The sequence below is a fragment of the Pyrgilauda ruficollis genome, unplaced genomic scaffold (genome assembly GCF_017590135.1).
Source record: "Pyrgilauda ruficollis isolate IOZ18807 unplaced genomic scaffold, ASM1759013v1 scaffold123, whole genome shotgun sequence".
In the NCBI taxonomy this organism is placed as follows: Eukaryota; Metazoa; Chordata; class Aves; order Passeriformes; family Passeridae; genus Pyrgilauda; species Pyrgilauda ruficollis.
The window spans coordinates 458,399-476,410 of NW_024510655.1; the positions used below are offsets into that span (position 1 = coordinate 458,399).

An 18,012-nucleotide genomic window follows, 5' to 3' on the forward strand; every position below is an offset into this window, starting at 1 on the left:
AAGATGTCTGAGTAGAAGAATCATGAACTGAGTTTGGGGTGTCACCTGGGCAGTGAATTTCAAGAGAACATAGTGGTCTAGAACAATGGAGGAAGGTGTGAGGAGAACTGCAGCTCATGTGAGCTGGCCTCTTTGAGGAGGCTTGCTGCTGTCAAGGTATTGTCTAAGCACCTCTTGCTTCATTTCTATGCTTCAGAGCTTTATAGGAGCCAGGAAGGATGTGTTGCCTGTGTAGCTGTCAAATCCTTGCCTGGCATGTGTGAGGCTGTGTTTGCAGAAGTGTACACTGCTGTGGGTTGCCAGAGGAACCTGCGGGACACCCCGTGACAGCAAGGGGCAGGTATCATGGCAGAGCAGGACCCTGTAGGGGCAAGTGAGTCCTACCGGTCATGAGTCCTGCTTGCCAGGATTCTGCTCTTGGGGATTGCATTAGTACCTGTTTGTTGTGCTCTGAACTGAATCCAGCTACTCCTTGGTTGCCATACACTTGACACCTGCTCCCACCATGTGCAGAAGGATGCTCAGAACATCTCCTAGTTTGGCTTCATCTGAGTGCTCTCATTCTGCTGGGTGACTGTTGGAGCACAAGTTTCCTGGTCTAGTACTGGTGTAGTAGCTGCATGTACAAATGGAGTCCTTGGTGCTATGCTTATATTGCGCAGCACATGCTGGGCACAGTTGGGTTGCACTTGACAGTACGTGCACAAGTTTTATTTGCTCAGAGCTAGATTTTCAGCAGGCGGTGTTGAGCAAGCAGGAAATTTGATACTTTGGTGCAGAGACATGTTGTATGATGGAAAGTCTGGAAAGGCACTTTGGGTTTCATGCCAGCATCCACCTCTCCTTCTGGCATGCATCAGGATGTAGGCAGTGGCAGTCTGTCTTTCCATTAGGTGTGATCTCGAAAAGCATCCTCGGCAGTGGCCCATCTGTGATGGCTTTGTCCTGGACAGTCATTGGGGCTGCTCACAGCTGTCTGTGACAGTTCCAGAAGGCAGTGCTACCTCCCAAGTGCTGTGGCTTCCAAATGTTGTGTTCCTTCATCTGTGCTTTATGTGGATGAGTTAATATCATGCAGGGTTGCTGGGCAGCACACCCTGGCCAAGGTTCTGCACTCCCGAGGCTCCAGCTCAGATGCCCTGCAAGCACTGTGGCTAAGCCAGGCTGGGAGGAGTAGTTTGCACATGCCTTTGGGTATATATCCCTGTTATCCCTGTTACCACTCTAGAGCTTTATTCCTTTTTCTTTACATGTTGACCTCCTCTCCCAGACTTGGCAAGCGTGTTTCTGCAATGCCTGTTAAAAGCTCTTCTCACGCCCTGGAGATCTTGTCCCTTTGCAGGCTGACTAGTCAGAGCCACTGTGGCTTCTCTGTGTCTTTGCTCTCAGCTCATTTTCAGCGCCTGTTTTTCTCTGAAGATCATATTGAGAAGATCTCCCATTTCTGAGGGAAAACAGGTGAACCACTTGGCAGGACGTGCGCTGGATGGAGCGGTGTGTACAAATGAGATATATCACTCCTCCCAGGGAGCTGTGGTTGCTTTCACAGAGTGCTCGTGGTGCTGGTGTTGGGGCTGCATGGCTGGAGTGCTGTGCATGTCCGGAGGACACTGGGAGCACATGTTAGTGAGCCTCAGCCTTTGAACTGGGAAAATCAGTCCTCCAGCTGCAGAGGAGACTTTGGCCACTCGTATGGGAAGGCTGGTAGAAAAGGGAGAACACATGGTCACTGCTTAGTCTTGGATTGGTGTTGACTCAGTTGTGGAATTTCTGATGATGTTCTTGGCTTCTGCACAGATGCTGCGACTCCTGGAGGAGCCCAGGCAAGAGCAACAGGAAATAATGGCATGATGTGGACTCAGTCTGGTGTCAGGATGGCTTGTGCTTTCAGAACAATAAAAATAAATCCAAGGGAGGAGGATAGTAACCTAATGTGCCTCAAATTGTGTAGCTGAAAACGTCATTGCTAACAGCAGATTCTGTGTAGAGGCTGTGCCACTGCCACTTGGGCTGCTCGCAGAGAGGGACAAAGCATGGCTTTCAGCACTGCTCTGCTTGTCTCTTGAAATGCAACAAGACAGTTCCTAGTGTGTAGTCAGCCTGCCAGCATGTGCAGTGGTGGTGTGCTCACTGAGTGTGCGTGGTGCCTGGCACTAGGGGCTTGTGAGGAGGTTGTGTCATGACCTCATGGAGGACTTGTCCTTGTGTGCTGAAAGTGCTTGATGCCTGCCTGGTGCAGGGTGTTGCAGGCTGGCAGCATGGGGGTGGGGCACACATCAGTTAAAAGATGTAAAAAACCATAAAAGCTTGAGCATGGAGAATGAAAACTCCCCACTTGTGCCTGTGGCCATAAACCTGCAGTGCTTGCATGATGTGCTGGTGAGAACATGTTGATCTCTGTATGAAAACCATAAGCTTATTTAGAAAATTGGGCTGTCTCATTTGAGATTAGAGTTCCTCTTTAATCTGCAAATTCTTAATTAGTATGGAAATAGCTTGTTAAGTGGGTTTCTCTGTGCATATATATCCACATAGCAGTGCGGTGGTGCTCCTTAGCAGGTGGTGTGCTTCCTTTAGGATGGTGGACAAGTTCCTGGCCCTGAGGCCAGGCAGGATTCTCTGGATGCAGCAGGCAAAAGCAGACCAGCGTGAGGCAGACATGATTGTGTCCCTTTCCTCCTGTTCAGCTTGTCCCCTAGGAGATGATGGGAAGAGATGCTTGTTCCACAGGATTGTCACAGAATCACAGAATATTCTGAGTTGGAAGGAGCCCACAAGGGTCATTGAGTCCAGCCCTTATATGAATGGCCCGTATGGGGATTGGACCCACAACCTTGGCATTATTAACACCATGCTTCAACCAACTGAGCATTGTGAATAGTGCAGTGTGTTAAATGCCGCAGGTTCTCTGGTGTCTGGGGTCACAGCTGGCTGCAGTGACTCTGGCCCCTGCCAGCACAGTTCAAAGGAGTCTTCCACACATCGGAATGGCATGTCATCCTGGGAGCTGGAGCTCTGCGAGGACCTGGGGTGCTGCCATCGTCTCAGCGTGCCCTGTATGCAGCCAGGAGACCAAGGGCTATCTCCTGATACCTGTAGGGGCTTTGGAGGGCCTCTTGCATTTGGAACACTTTACACGTGGTCAGAGTGGATATCCTGATTAGAATAATTGAATCATCAAAGTTGGAAGAGACCTTTAACATCATCAAGTCCAATGGCCCACCCAGCACTATCACTGTAACCCCTAAACTATATCATCCCATGCCCAATCTACCCCCTTCTTAAATACTTTGGGATGGTGACTCCACCTCCCTCGCAACTTATTCTGGTTCCTGACCACCCTAACAGTGAAAAATTTTCTTTTAATTTCTAACCTGAATCTCCCTTGTCTCAACTTAAGGCCATTTACTCTAGTTCTCTCAGTGCAGGCACAGCAAAAGAGACCAGCCCCCATCTCACTACAACCTCCTGTCAGGGACTTGGAGGGAACTATGAGTTCTCCCTGTGAGCCTTCTCTTTTCAAGACTGAACAGACCCAGCTCCCTCAGCTGTTCCTGCTAAAACATTTTTTATAGACCCCTCACAAGCTATGTTGCCCTTTGCTGGACATGGTCCAGGACCAAAATGTCCTTTTGTCCCCTTTTGAAGTGAGTAGCCCAAAACTGAACATAGTATCAAGGTACCTCACCAGTGCCAAGTACAGGGGATTGGTCACTTCCCTAGTCCTGCTGGCCACACCATCCTGTTGACCTCCATGGTTACGTGGGCACACTGCTGGCACCCCCAAGTCCCTTTCTGCCAAATGGTTTTCAAGCCACTCCTCCTCCAACCTGGAGCTGCAGGGGGCTGCTGTGACCTGAGTGTAGGACCTGACACTTCACCTTACTGAACCTCATGCAGTTGTCCTCAGCCTGTTGATGGAGTCTGTCCAGGTGTCTCTGTAGAGCCTTCCTCCCTTGACCAGACTAAGCTGATCTTGAGGTTAAACTGTCTCCTCTGTCTAACTGATATCCCAACCTTATTTTCTCTAGAGAGATGGCTCTAGTTCTGTGGAAATACAGGGGTGCATGGTAGGTGTGATGCTGGCCCAACACCAGGCACCCACAAAAGCCGCTCGCTCACCCTCTCCTGCTTCAGCTGGGCAGAAGAGAGAAAAATTTACAAAGGGTTCATGAGTTGAGATGAGGACTGTGAGAAACACTTCAAGGGCAAGCAACAACAGGCTCAGCATAAAGTTGCAAAGTGAATTTATTGCTAACAGAATCAGAGGAGGATTATGAGAAATAAAATGAGCCTTTAAAAACACCTTTTCTTCCCCCAACCCCTCCCTCCTTCCCACCAACAGTGCAGGGAGACAGGGCATGGGGGTTGGTCAGTTCATCACTCAAGGTTTTCTTCCCCTGCTCAGGGAGAGAAGTTGTTCCCGTGTGACATCGTGGGGTCCCTCCCACGGGACACAGTTCTCTGTGAACTTCTCCAGCACGGCTTACCAATCTCACGAGCAGCAGTCTGCCCAAAACTGCTGCAGTGTGAGCCCCTCCCACGGTCACACAGTCCTCCCAAAACTGCTGCAGTGTGGGTCACTCATCCACGGGGTGCAGTCCTCCAAGAACAGGCTGCTCCAGCCTGGAAGCAGGGGCCCTCTTTCTCCCCACCAGGTCTCCCACTGGATCACAGCCTCCTCCAGGCATCCACCCACTCCAGCGTGAGCATCTCCGCCGTGGGCTGCGGCTGGATCTCTGCATCCTCTGTGAATCCCCATGGCTGCAGGGGCACAGCGGCTTCACCATGGTCCCCACCACAGCCTGCAGAGGAGCCTTGGCTCTGGCACCTGGAGCATCTCCTCCCTCTCCTTCTCCACTGACCTTGGTGTCACCATGTTGTGTCCCTCACATGCTCTCACCTCTTCCTCTTCTCGGACTAAAAGAAAAAACTGTGCACCTTGGTTTTGATTTTCTTCCTAAATCTGTTATCACAGAGGCATTAACATGCTCTCACCTCTTCCTCTTCTCGGACTAAAAGAAAAAAACTGTGCACCTTTGTTTTGATTTTCTTCCTAAATCTGTTATCTCAGAGGCATTACCAGCCTCTCAACTTAGGCTAGCTTTGTCCAGCAGCATGTCCATCTTCAGAGCCACCAGGGATTGGCTCTGCCAGACATGGTGGAAGCTTCCAGCAGCTTCTGTGGCACCCCTGCTACCTAAAACCAGGCCATTCAAAACCAATGCACCTGGGAAGAAGAGTGTCAGGCTACAGGCAGAGGCTGCTTTGGCAGTGGGGGCCTGGCTCTTCTTTCTGCTGGAGAGCCTAGGAACATCCCTGTCCCTCACAGCCACTCTTAGGAGCACTGGACGTGGGGCAGAGACCAACTGCCTGTTCCCTAGCCTGGTGAAGAAGCTGTGCTTGGTCTCCTGCCGCTGCTGCTGAGGCTCATGAAGCAAAGCTAAAGGTCGTTCCTCTGGGCAGCTGGCTCCTGGCACTGGCTGCTCTTCCCTGCCCACAGCCTTTATCTTGCCAGCCCAGTGCCATCTCCTTGGGATCCTGCCCCACCTGAGTGCTGGGTGCCTGGGGAGGACCAGGTGGGGTGGTGCCAGAACAGCAGCCCACGGGAGCAGGGGCCAGGGCTGTGTGACAGCACCAGGGCTGGTGGCAGCAGGGCCCTGCAGCCCTTTGCTGGGCTCTGGAGGCAGCAGGGCTGAGCTGCTCACTGCAGCACCAAATGTCTGGGCATCCTCCTGCCCTTGTTCAGCTGCTGCAGCTGCCTGAGCTGACACTGTTCAAAAGGCAATGAGCATGCTGGGGCCTTGGCCACTCCACGTGTGTGATGCACAATATATGGATTTTATTTCATTCTTTATTTTTAAAAAAATAAGCACCCTGAAAACCTGGAGTTGAGTGATAGGTCTGTTGTGGGCTGTGCAATGAGAGACTTCCAGCCTGGGCTAGCCCCATGACGAGGAACTTGTAGCAAGGCATTTATCTTGACCTTCCCTTGCCAGAAATTTTGCTGCTGTGCAGACAATGTCTGAGCCTTTCTCCTTCCCTGGCATCTCTTGGGTCCCATTGAAATCTCCTGTGTACTCCATGTGGGACCTTGGGTCTGCTGGATAGGAGCAGAGGGCTACAGATGCGCCCAGTCTCTCTGGGCTGGCGGTGGCCCTTCCCCAGGCCTTGAAGGTGGGCAGAGCTGCGCTGGTGAGATGCAGTGGTTCCCAGAGGAGTGCAGGTGAATGCTACCAGTGTCCTGCTTTCCTGCTATGGGAGAGTCCTGTGCTGCTGGATTCTGTCCTGGTGCTGTCCCCACAGCTGTATCAGCTGGAGACATGCACAGGCACCTTAGACTTTTAATGCTAGGTGCCAGGGCTCAGCCTACAGCCTGGAAGTTGTTTGGGTGGTGTTAAGTTCTGCTCTGGCTCTGGGAGCAGCAGGTTGGCTGGTCTGCAAAAACCCTTGGGGTGTGCCAGGTACTTAAAGTGTCACAGAGTGATTCTTTGGGGCAAGGCAGTAGTGTTCTCTGCTGAGCACAGAAGGCATCCCATGCCTTGCCACGGTTCTGAGGGACTTGACAGTCTTTTGATGGTGGAATGAAAACAGAGAGCAGGAAGAGAATGCTAGTTCCCACAAGAGCTGGGATGTGAGTGCCCCAGATCCATCTTCTGGGTTACTCCAGCAGAAAATTGATTGAGCAGTCAAACAGGCTCCCCAGGGAAGAGGTCACAGCACCAAGCCTGTCACATATCAAGAAGTATTTGAACAATGATTTCAGGCACATGATTGGGGTGATGTGTCCAGGGCCACGAGTTGGACTTGATGATCCTGATGGGTCCGATCCAACTCAGAATATTCTATGATTTGGTGTTTCTAAAACCTGTGAGGGGAGGGCTGGGAAGTGAGAGCTGGGGTAGGAGCATCTCAGCTGGGTGGGTGATGGCAGGGCCTGCTGGGGGCCAAGCTGAGGCAGGTGGGGGAAGACCAGTGTGCTCATGAGCTGCTGGCAAGGAGGGGTAAGCTGAGCACCTTGGAGCCTAGAGACCACGGTGAAAAATGAACCAAACCCAGGTCTCCTACACATCTGGCTACTTGGGATGGGACTGCTCTCTGCTGGAGCCCAACAGGATTGTTCTGAGCTGTTGCACCCAGTTCATCTGAAATCTCTGTGTGGTCCTTCCTGGAGAGTAGCTCTATTGCAGCTGCATGTGTCTTCTAGCTTGACCTAGTGCTGTATTTTCTGGGCCCTCCCTCCATTTGCAGCAGTACAGGAGGGGCTGTACAGGACAAGCTTAGTGTCTCGGTTTTGAGACGAATTTCAGGAGAGAACGCCCTGGAATGAGCATTTCCTCTGAAGAGAAAGGGCTTCAGTAACTCTCTTTTCTTCTGCCAGTGACAGAAAAGGATACTAGGTGGTAAAACTGAAAAAAGCTGTTTATTAACAAAAAAATAAGGGTGCCCGCAAGGCACAGAAAAAGAAAAAAAAATTGACTAGAAGCTAGATATTGAAATTGTGGAACCGTACCCTGCCCCCCTCCCCCCCGAAACCCAGGGCCGCCTTCCCCTGCCGTGCAGTTCCGGGCGCAGCCAGCAGGGGCGCTGCTGGCTCCCGCCGGGCGGGGCGGGCGATGATTCCCCCGCGGCTGCAGGGGGCGCTGTGGCGCGAGCTCGGCCGCCTCTGCACACGGCACTGGCGGGCGGCCGGCGGGAGGGATGGAGAAGGGGCTTCCTTTGGAGCCCTCAGGGACAGCCGGTCCCGCTGCACCTCCGCACGGTGACGAAAGGAGCTGTAGCAGGAACCTCTGAGCAGCAGCTGGAACAGCAGGGTGGGCTGACCTAGAGGTAGCAAGCAAGAGGTAGCAGAAGCTCTGCAGCTGTAGCTGGACTGCGGGACCTCCCGGGAGTAAAAAGTGTAGCAAAAAAGCCTGGAGCAGCAGCAGGGACACAGTGGGGCATGCCGAGCAGGGCAAGAGAGAGGCTCCATGGGATTTTTCACCAGCACTGGCTGGTCCCTAGGTCTGGACTGTGCAGGGAGGCAGCCCTCAGTGGGGAAACAAGGGTGTTCCCACATCCTGGTGCTGCATGCGTTGACTCCGGGCTTCCCACAGTAGAGCAGCAGAAAAAGCAAGACAGCAAGTCCAGTCAGAGTGCCAAAGCAAAAAAAAAAAAAAAAAAGCAAAAAACCAAACACAAAAGAAATAGCAGGATTTTTGGTCAGAGACACCAGCTGCGTGTTCAATCCAACAGTTTGTGTGGAAAAGAGAAGAACTGCCTCTCACCTCGCCCCCAGCTCCCTCTGGAAAGCCCGGCCTGGCTCCCATTCATGGTGGCAGTCCTGGAGCCAGGGAGAATGGGGGTGGGGCCAGGACAGCAGCCATCCCTGGGCACAAAACAAAACAGATCAAAATCCCCAAAAAATTATGTAGCATAATAAACCATCCCCAAGACACTTTCTAGTGAGAAAGAAGTCCTGTGTCATCCTGTTCACAGATGCCATGAAACTCCTTCCTGCTCATGTGGCACTGGGTGCCTTTGCTTGTTCCCACTTAGCTTGACTTAGATGTGGGCCAGGATGGCCTGGCCTGTGCCATGGAGCCACGATCAGAGTTAGCAGCCTTTGCCTCTTCTTTTCAGTGTGGTGACGTAAGCCACGGACCAGCGTCAGCATGCAGAAGTGGTTACCTCATGCTGCCCTGAGCACTGCCCACCTGTAGCACCTGTTGGGTTTCGGTGTTCCTGCTTGGGAGGGAGAGGCAGTGGCGCTACGGGGGTGCGTCACTGTGGGATAGCAGCAGTGCAGACTGTGCCCGTGTGCCAGCAAGTCTGACAGCTCTCGCCTCAGGGCGTGGGGTTTGCATGGCACCGGCGGGAAAGGAGAGGCACGTGTTTGTGGGATTTCTGTCTTAAAACACTTGTCAAATACTTTTGAGGTCTTTGGCACCTGTTGCTGGTACTGTGGAGTGAACAGCTGCTGATGGTTGGCTGCCCAAAAAACATCTACTGCTGACAGCTCTGTTGAGTGTGCCATGGCTAGAGCAGCAGTGGAGAGGACACAGACTGCAACCTCAGCCTGTCCCCTTGACTGTCACAGCATGTTTACCCTGAGGAGCTACAGCAATACCCCATCCACCCAAGACTGACACTGATGTTGACGCTGCATGTGGCAGGGCTGCTCCTGGCCTTCCTGCCACCACAGCACTGGTGGTAGGGAGGCAGTGAAGCCACCTTCCTCCTGCATCTGGCAGTGTCCAATCTATGCCCAGTACCCAGAGAAATCAGGCCTGCCCAGGTGTGTGTCAGCTCACCATCTTGCCTGGTCCTAAGAGTGCATGAAGCCCGGGAGGGGGTGCTGGGTGCTGTTCCTCTGTGTTTGGGTTTGGCTGCTCTGACGATGCCTGGGAGCTGTGGCCATTGCAGACACCGGCTAAAAAGTTCTGCTGGCCGAGCTGCACCACAGCCACTGTTGCAGAGAGCCTGAGAGAACGCTCTGTTTGTCCCAGAGAGGTGTCAAGGTGTCGCAGTTTTAGAGACAGGCACGTGACAGAACACACCAAAGTTCATTGTTGGGTGCCCCCTTTTATAGGGGCTTCAAATTTCCTGTGCTTGCACAGCTGATTGGTTGGGATCTTAACACCAGCCAGCTCACTGGCAGTGATATGTCTGCGTTCGTAATGAAATGGGATTGGCTGGGGTCCCCTGTTTGGATTTGAGTCTGACCTATCATCATACCCGAGGACTTGTTTACTTCTGTTCTCTAGCAAATTTAGTCGGGTCGAGTTGGTGTCTGTTATGGCCAATTTATCTGTGCAGCTTCAGACTCGCTGTAGCTGTCACAGTTCCCCCTTTCTGTTTAAAAATGCAAAGTGTTCTTTGTTATCCTTCTGCAAGGGCCCTTTGCGGACAGGATGACAAGACAGCCTGGTGACACAGATGATTCCACCCAACTGGACAAGCCCAGCCCTTCCCAGCCAGCAGTGTATCCTATGTATCATTGGAGATGTAGCGTTCATATCCAGGAGCTGTCAGACAGGATTGCCAGCAACGCAAGTTTTCAAAATGGCATGCCACAGTCTCGTTACTTAGAAGTTACAATTTTACAAATTAACCCTACAAACGGGAAACATTTCAACTTTAGAACCCTGAGAAAACCAACTAACAGGAGAAACAATTTGTCTTAGTTTGGATTTGCCATTCATTCCTTAAATAGTTAATATCCTTAAGTTCTCATATCTTTAAATATATTTACAAATTACAACTTTACACTACTAAACAAGAAACTACTCAACTCAGAACCATCTCAATTAAAAACATGCATCCTTCTGCCACTGATGTCTCCCAAATGTTTGAGTCTTGGTGTTCAAGTCAGGTGATAGGTAAATTGTCTTACTGTTGTTGATAATCTTCTGCCTCCAACAAGCTGTTGGCTTGCTAGGTCATATTATGGCTTGATTAAAAAACATGAGAACACCCAAGACTTTTAAGCGGGGTGTACATCCACCCCACACTCCCCCTTTCTTTGTTTTTACAACTTAACAGGAATATAATTCAATCGAACAAAACATGCGCTTTTGAATGAAATTAACAAGGTGGAACTTACAACTGCCTATGTGCTTTGTTATCATCCGGGGTCTGAGGAGCCCCCTTTTCACAGTGGGGACTTGGAGAGCCTTTTCCAGATTAGGCTTCCATGTCTGCCTCAAAGCAAAGCCAAAGCAGCTAGTCAAAGTGACCTGCTTTCACTTTTAGCACAGAAACACCTGGGTTTCTTGGTGTACTTTCCCTGCCAGCCTTGGCCAGAGCCAAGACCCGCGCTGGGAGGGTTTCCCTAACATATTCTAAAAAGAAATCTTTCAGCAATAACTCACAGAACAGCCAGTTTTGTCATATATCCTTATCTAAATAACCAATTATATTATAAATAGCCTGTAAATAACTATAACAGTGCATATATATGTATATTATATATATATGTATATATGCACACATCCCCTTTTGCAAGTGTCATTTACTTTTTTTAGCACGAACAAACCAACTCAAAACCATCAAAGGAACCATCCCCATTTTTTGGTTAGGTTTTTCAGGTTGCATTCTGGTTTATGATTAAAAGTGACACATCCTTGTGTTAGTAATGTCCTTAAAATATTTGATTCTCAAGGTCCTTGGGTAAAGTCATAAGTGAATTGTCACTACAGGATTCCCACAGATGCTCCATGGTGTATATGTGGAGCCCTTGAACTTTCCCTGCGAAGGCCTCTTCCCTTGGGTGTGATCTTAGCTTATTATTTGATGGATATATACAACATTAACAACATTATTTAGCTGTATTTGTAGAATCCCTTTGCATAGTCACAATACCAAAACCAAAATCAGTTGGGTTATCTGTCTCTATCAATACAGGTGGTTTGCAGCATTACAGAACAGAGAGGACACCTATGAAGTTGTTTCTTGATGTCAGAGGGAATTAAGTTACTCACACAGCTATTGTACGGAGTCATTCACTGTAAGAGATGACACACTGCAGGTTCCCCAGAAGTCAGAGGAATTGGTATTAATTTTAACATAATCCTTGTCATTTGCAGAGGGGGTGAACACAATGCTAGCTTTATTAAATATGGACAATAATATCTGGTAGAAAAGGTTTCAGATCCCGGCTTCAGTCTACCCTAATTAATGGGACCTCATTAGATAAGTGAATATAAAGCGTCCGTTTTGGTTTGGGTCTCTGTTTACTTTTAAATGCTGCAGTACTTAAAATTGTCAAATCAGCACTTCCATGAGCATTCATTTTGCAAAACTAAATATTGGGTGATAGTTGTAGACTAAAACAATAACATTCCTCTGTATAAATTAAATCATACTTGGAAGGAATGAATAACCTAGGAGTTAGGTACAAAGAAAACTAACAGTCATTGTTGAAATGAAATGCAAAATGTTACTGCTACTCCTGCTGTCTCAGATACCTTTGAAATAAATTTAACAAGACCGTTAGAATGTATTTATAGGTTTACAAGTCAAGTTTCAGAAAAATCAAATCATGTCAAAGAAAATTCTATAAAGCAATGAAAAGCATATGTACATTTTCCTTATAACCTTGGGATTTTACTCCTTAAAGTTGTTAAGTTTCTGTATCAGTCTATTTGCAAGGTAACTGTTTATCCTAATAAATTTAGATACATTTCTCCTTTGATTACAAATAAAGCATTGCACCTTCAAGACAAAGCATTGCACCTTAAACCATGGTGCCAGGTATGCACAGGTCACATTGTGCTCATTGTCTCAAACAAGGTGAGCGCAAACGTAATAAATCCACTCAGACATGTGAACATGCAGCCTGTTATCCAACTGCACAAACACCTTCTCTCCTAAATTAGTACCTCTGTGTTTCCTTTCATGAACTTAAGAGTGTTCTTTTGGGGACGTTTAAAACAGTGTCTTTGAATTCTAAAATGTCATAAATATTAAGAAAGTCTATATCTCAGTGAAGTTGCCTTCTGTCTGATGCAGGAAAGCAGCAGGAGGCTGTCAGAAAGGGTCTGGCAATACTGTGTGTGCCACCTCTTTTCACCGGGCAATTGGTTGGATCACTCACAGGGTAGATTGAATTTATAATAAAGGGCAGTACTTCTGAAACACAGGATAACTGTTCATAGAAGGTCCATCACTGGGAAATATTAGAGATGTGGTTGAAAGTAAAGTATTAAAATGTTAGTAATATGGTTGGAATAAAGGCATCATCTTTATTCTTAGCAGGAAAAGCTCCTTTAAAGCAACATGCTGGTGTCTTCCCCACTAAAACTTCAAACACTGCAATCCAGAGATGGCAAGGCTGCAATAAATTATATTTGAATGTAATGAATTTTAGTCCCCTATACCGAATATTTGTGTTGTGCAGATAGAAAGAAAAATTCAACAATTTGTGTCTCCTGTGTAATCATGTTATATTCTGATTCATGACTTTGGAATACTAAGAATTTTACAAGACCTTTAAAGATAACAGCTATAGGAATTGCATAAAAATAATAGAAAAGGTCGAATTCGAGAACAAAGCAGTCTTTTCTATTCTGGACTTATTTCAGACTTTCATTCTAGGTTTTTATACTTCCACAATTTATAGTTTTGGGACTCCACACTAGGCTATCTTTGCAGGCTGACATTAGTTGCAGGGGACATATGGCACAGTACAGGGATTTAGAAATCTGTGCCTTGGGATTTACTTTGCATGGTATTTTTTTTTTTTTTCTTGAAGGTTTATTTATCAAATTGAAGGTGACAAAACTAAGTGTTATGTTGCCATTATCCAGAGTTATTACAAAGTATGTCCAATCAGATATCGGGTTTTATCATCTGTATCTTACATCAGTACTGTAAGGTGATGAAGTCCAGGTAAATATTACCCTGAATATTGTATGAATATAGTGTATGTATCAGTGTGACTCCTTTTTGGAAAGAGTTTACCATGAAGAGTCAGAGAAAAACATTCCAAACTTCTAAGCATTATAATAAGGCTTTCCACTTATAAGTAAGTATATTCAATGGCTTTCCTTTTGGTGTTATCTCAATAGCCTTCTAAGCTTTAGGGCTTTATATTGTCAGTTTTGCTGGTTTACTATAGATTTGATAATTGTCATATAAACTAAAAATAGCCAACAGCTCCCATCCTTGAATAAAATATTTGCACAATTTTAAATGAACCAAACTTAATTTAGGTTTGGAATTCCCATAACTGAAATGATAAGATTGTTGGAAAAGAAAAATAATACCTTAATGCTTCTTTTCTTTGAAGGGTAAAAACAACCTGGAAAATTACTGTGAGTTCTATATGGAAGAGAATTATTAAGTTGAACTACAATCCTTAAATATTACAGTTTTCTGCTGAAATTCTAATACACATTTGAAAAGGAGAGGATCCAGTGCTGCCAGTCATAACATGAGGACTAAAGCTGTCATAGGTATATACAGAAACCAGTATTAGAGTGGGCACTTGTCTCCATGGCAACCATTTGTCCTGTCCGATTCCTGAAAACCTTACCAAAGGAGCTTTTTAATGTTTCTCAATTCCTTGGGTAGACTTTCTGGGTTTGCTCTGCATGCTGGCCATCTGCACAGCCTCGGCGAGAGGCTACAGTGTGCTGCGGCGGCTGCACGGCCCTGCCTGCCGCCCCCTCAATCTCGGTGTCTCTCCAACATGGTTGTAACCATTCGGCTGTGCTGCTGCCTCTTCTTGCTGCTGCAGGTAGCAGGAATGGGATTACAGCCGTGGCTGGAGACCCTCCCCCTGCCCTGGGGGCTGTGGCTTCAGTGCTGGCCGGGATGGAGACTGCAGTCGCAACACGGGCTGGTCAGCAGCGATGGCTGGAGCGACGCAGGTCGGGGCCATGCCTACCCCCGAGCGGTGGTGGCGGCGCAGCCTCGTGACCGCGAAGGTGCCTTGCACAGAGGGCAGGAGAAGGTCGCTGTTTCCCACTCACTGGGCTCCCCTGATCCCAGTGCAGGCGGCTGCTCAGGGCTCCCCAAGACTGCGTCAGTCGGCGTGGCTGGACCGGCCAGGGTCACATGAGAAACTGCAGCACAGCGCTGAGTCGGTAGCGGCAAAGGCGTCATCTCTTGTGTGTGTGTTGAGTCCCTTACCAGAGTGTGTACGAGAGGTGGTTCCAGCTCTGGTAGTGGCGATGGCAACGCTCGTGGCACTGGGACTTTGGGATCCTCCATCCTGCCACTACTTCTGGAAAGGACATTGGTATGGCGTCCGGGTATTCGTGGTGGTGTATCTCCAGGGTCCACTCACGAGTCGCAGCGGCTAGTGGGTGTGCCCAATGGGAGCTGGGTCGTAGGTGCAGTTTTGGAGCCAAGCCAGTCAGCCCTGGGAGGAGGCAGTCCACGCATTGTGTGTGGTGGTGAAGGACATTTCAGCGTGCGTGTCTGGGGTGGCTGCAGGGCGATTCACTTCTGCAAGGGTCACACGCCGCTGCGGTGCGGCTGTAGGGCCAGTGCGGTCCGGTTGCAGAGTGCTTGCCTGACAGCAGCACAGCACGGCTCAGCGACAAATGTGGCTCCATGACTTGACGTGGCTTTGCAGCAGCTAGGCACAACATCGCAGCAGCTTGGCTCGGATGCGGTGCTCTCCACTGGTGAGGCGTCCCAGCACGGGGTGGCTTCGCGGTGTGGCATAGTTTCACGGTGCGACGCAGCTGTCTTGCCCGTCCTCCTGTCCCACGGATCTGGTGCGGCACCCCTGCCTCCTGCTGCCTCGTCCAGTGCCCTGTCTTTGCTGCGTGCTTTGGTGGGCAGAGCCTGCAGCATCCCCACTGCTGTTCTTGCTGCCCACTCAACTTTTAACTGTCCCAGCAAATCCAATACAAGTCTCCAGGGCTTTGTAACGTCCATAGTGTCTGGAGCAGTTTCCAGAGCCTGTTCCACAAGTCTCCCAGGGCTTTATAACATCCATAACAGCTTCCAGAGCCTGTTCCACAAAATTTACCCCTCATTCAGATAAAAAGAGGGTCCATACCTTTACCACAGGGTCTTCTTCCACTAAAGCCCATGCTCCCATATTTCCTGGTGACTTCTTCCACTTACGAAGGGTCTGGACCAATGAGGCTTTCCCCGTTGCTCTTCGCAGCTTTCCACACTGCTCAGAGCTATACCTGCTGCTCCGCTGGGACTACAATGGCTCTGCCCACCGCTCTCCACAGCTCTACAGGCTGCAGGCAGCTTTCCCCGCTGCCCTCTGTCTCCCTGCTCTACCCATGGCAGCTGTTGTATCACGTCAGAGGTCACCACTTGTCACAGTTTTAGAGACAGGCACGTGACAGAACACACCGAAGTTCATGCGACAGCAGCCAAAGTTCATTGTTGGGCGCCCCCTTTTATAAAGGCTTCAAATTTCCTGTGCTTGCACAGCTGATTGGTTGGGATCTTAACACCAGCCAGCTCACTGGCCAGGGATATGTCTCCCTAATGAAATGGGATTGGCTGGGGTCCCCTGTTTGGATTTGAGTCTGACCTATCATTATCATACCCGAGGACTCGTTTACTTCTGTTCTCTAGCAAATTTAGGCTGGTCGAGTTGGTGTCTGTTATGGCAAATTAATCTGTGCAGCTTCAGACTCGCTGTAGCTGTCACATCATGGTGCTGCATTGCCACAGACCCCTCATTGATCCACTGGGGAGAAAAGTGTGGGGACCTTGTCGCCCCTGGCACTAAGGTGCTGCTAAGAGCTGGACTTGTGACTGCAGCCCCTCTGATCAGGCCTGCTGTGGAGGGGTTGCTTGGAAATGACCCCTCGCTCAGCCCATCCTCCCTGTGGGCTGCAAGGTGGGTGCCACTCATGCAGAGTCCTCCCTGCTGCGTGGGCACAGGCCTGGGGACACAACCAGCAGTGCACCTGAGGCTGCTTGTGGGGAGACATGGTTCTTCTCCTCCTTGCTTGCTCCATCTTTGTCCCTATAGCAGCTCTTCTGTGTCATGATCATAGGGCTTGCAGCCCACGTCAAGTTCCCGCATCCTCTCCAGTCTATTTCTGCTGTCATTGCTGCTTGGCAGAGGCTGGTTTGTTTACTTCCCTCTGCTACTGCAGGGCTGGCAGCATCCAACAAATCTCTCAGCAGGGCCTGGGCTATTCCTGTGGCTCTGGGGAGTTGGAGTGTGCTCTGTGCAAGCCCCAGACGTGCCGCTTCTTGCCGGGGCTGTGGCTGCCATGTTGGTCTTGGCCGGTGGGTTTCAGGCAGTACTGTGGGGATAACTGTGGCTGGGCTCTTGCCGTGGCTCAGCAGAGCAGATGTCCCTAAGTTTGTCCCTGAGAGTTTAATTCTGGCAGCTTTGTTGCTCTGAGCAGCCCCGGGGTTGGCTCAGCCTTCTGGAGGGGTGAATAGAAGGATGGAGTGCCTCAGATACAGCAGTCTCGTCATTGAATTTTTTTTGTGTTGTGTCTTGCAGAAATAACATTCATCCCAGATTTGATGATAATGAAAATACAGAAAAAAGAAAAGCAGGTTTGTGACCCTCTCTCCTTCTCCCAATTCAGCTGTCAAGGCCTGAGGACCATGTCCCATATAGAAATTGTTGCAACTGATGTGTGGTGGGAAATAGGCTGGGCAAGTGTTGTCTTGAATTTCCAGGCAGGGGTGCAGCTCAGGTCAAATTTCAAGGAGCTGAGCTGCACCCCAGAGTGGGTGAGCCTGATGGGACCATTGAACAAGGTGGGGTTTATCTTCAGCAGTGGAAATGCTCTTGACTTGGTGCTACCCCAGTGGAGGAGCAGCCCTTCTTTTTGTCTCAAAGTCCACAGTATTGGCTCTTGCTGTAATCTCATTACAAAACCACATGTTGGCTGTGATTGCTGCTACTAACATGATACACCAGGACTAATACCAGCTGGGAGGTTCAGGAAGATAATGTCTGGGAGCTGTGAGAGCTTGAACGGGGGGAATTTTTTCCCTTACTCAGAAAAAATTCCATCTCACAAAGCTGTCATTTCTGGATTGTTGCATTGGATCATAACAGCCTGCTGCTCCCAGAGGAGATTTGTGAGCCAGTAGTCTCTGTATTAAGTGTGTGCAGGGGAAGAGCCTGACCACTGGCACTCTGCTGAGGGGAAAGGACTGGTTACATGCATGGAGAGCCACTCTGCCTGTGGGGCTGAAATGTGGCTGGAGGTGTAAAACAAACTGGTCTGCCCGGAGCTGATTTGTATCCGTGCTGCTTTTAATGGGAAACCATTCAAGTGAGCATTGAGCAAGGGGATAAATCTGCTTGAGGGCACAAGCCTGTGCCATTTCTAACCAGCTCTGAAGCAGCACGTGATCCTCAGGGCACCCCAGATCACACTGCCGTGGCAGGTTAATGGGAGGAGGAAGGGAGGGAATGTTTTGAAGAGGTCAGTGTGCTGTTCTGGGCTTGCAGCAAGGCAAATGCTGCAGATATTGAAAGGTGTATGTTCAGAGCACCAGTACTGTAGGAAGTAATGAGTTTAGCAGTGTGTCCTGAAGACACTGTGAAGAAGCAGAGCCAGCCTCAAGGCGAGG

The 18,012-nt window shown here is 49.3% G+C and overlaps 1 protein-coding gene across 9 annotated transcripts in view; it reads left to right on the top strand.

The window, feature by feature from the left end:
• The window catches only part of CHD6 (chromodomain helicase DNA binding protein 6), a 96,990-nt gene that overhangs the window by 24,099 nt on the left and 54,879 nt on the right, over positions 1–18,012 (top strand). For 8 of the 9 annotated variants that reach the window (XM_041490436.1, XM_041490443.1, XM_041490444.1 and 5 more), the window contains exon 2: positions 16,925–16,980. The exons of the other annotated variant lie outside the window; for it this stretch is intronic. In XM_041490436.1, coding sequence (XP_041346370.1) covers positions 16,948–16,980 — 33 coding nt within the window. In that variant the 5' untranslated portion in view covers positions 16,925–16,947. The remainder of the gene's footprint in view (positions 1–16,924; positions 16,981–18,012) is intronic. 9 annotated transcript variants of the gene reach the window in all.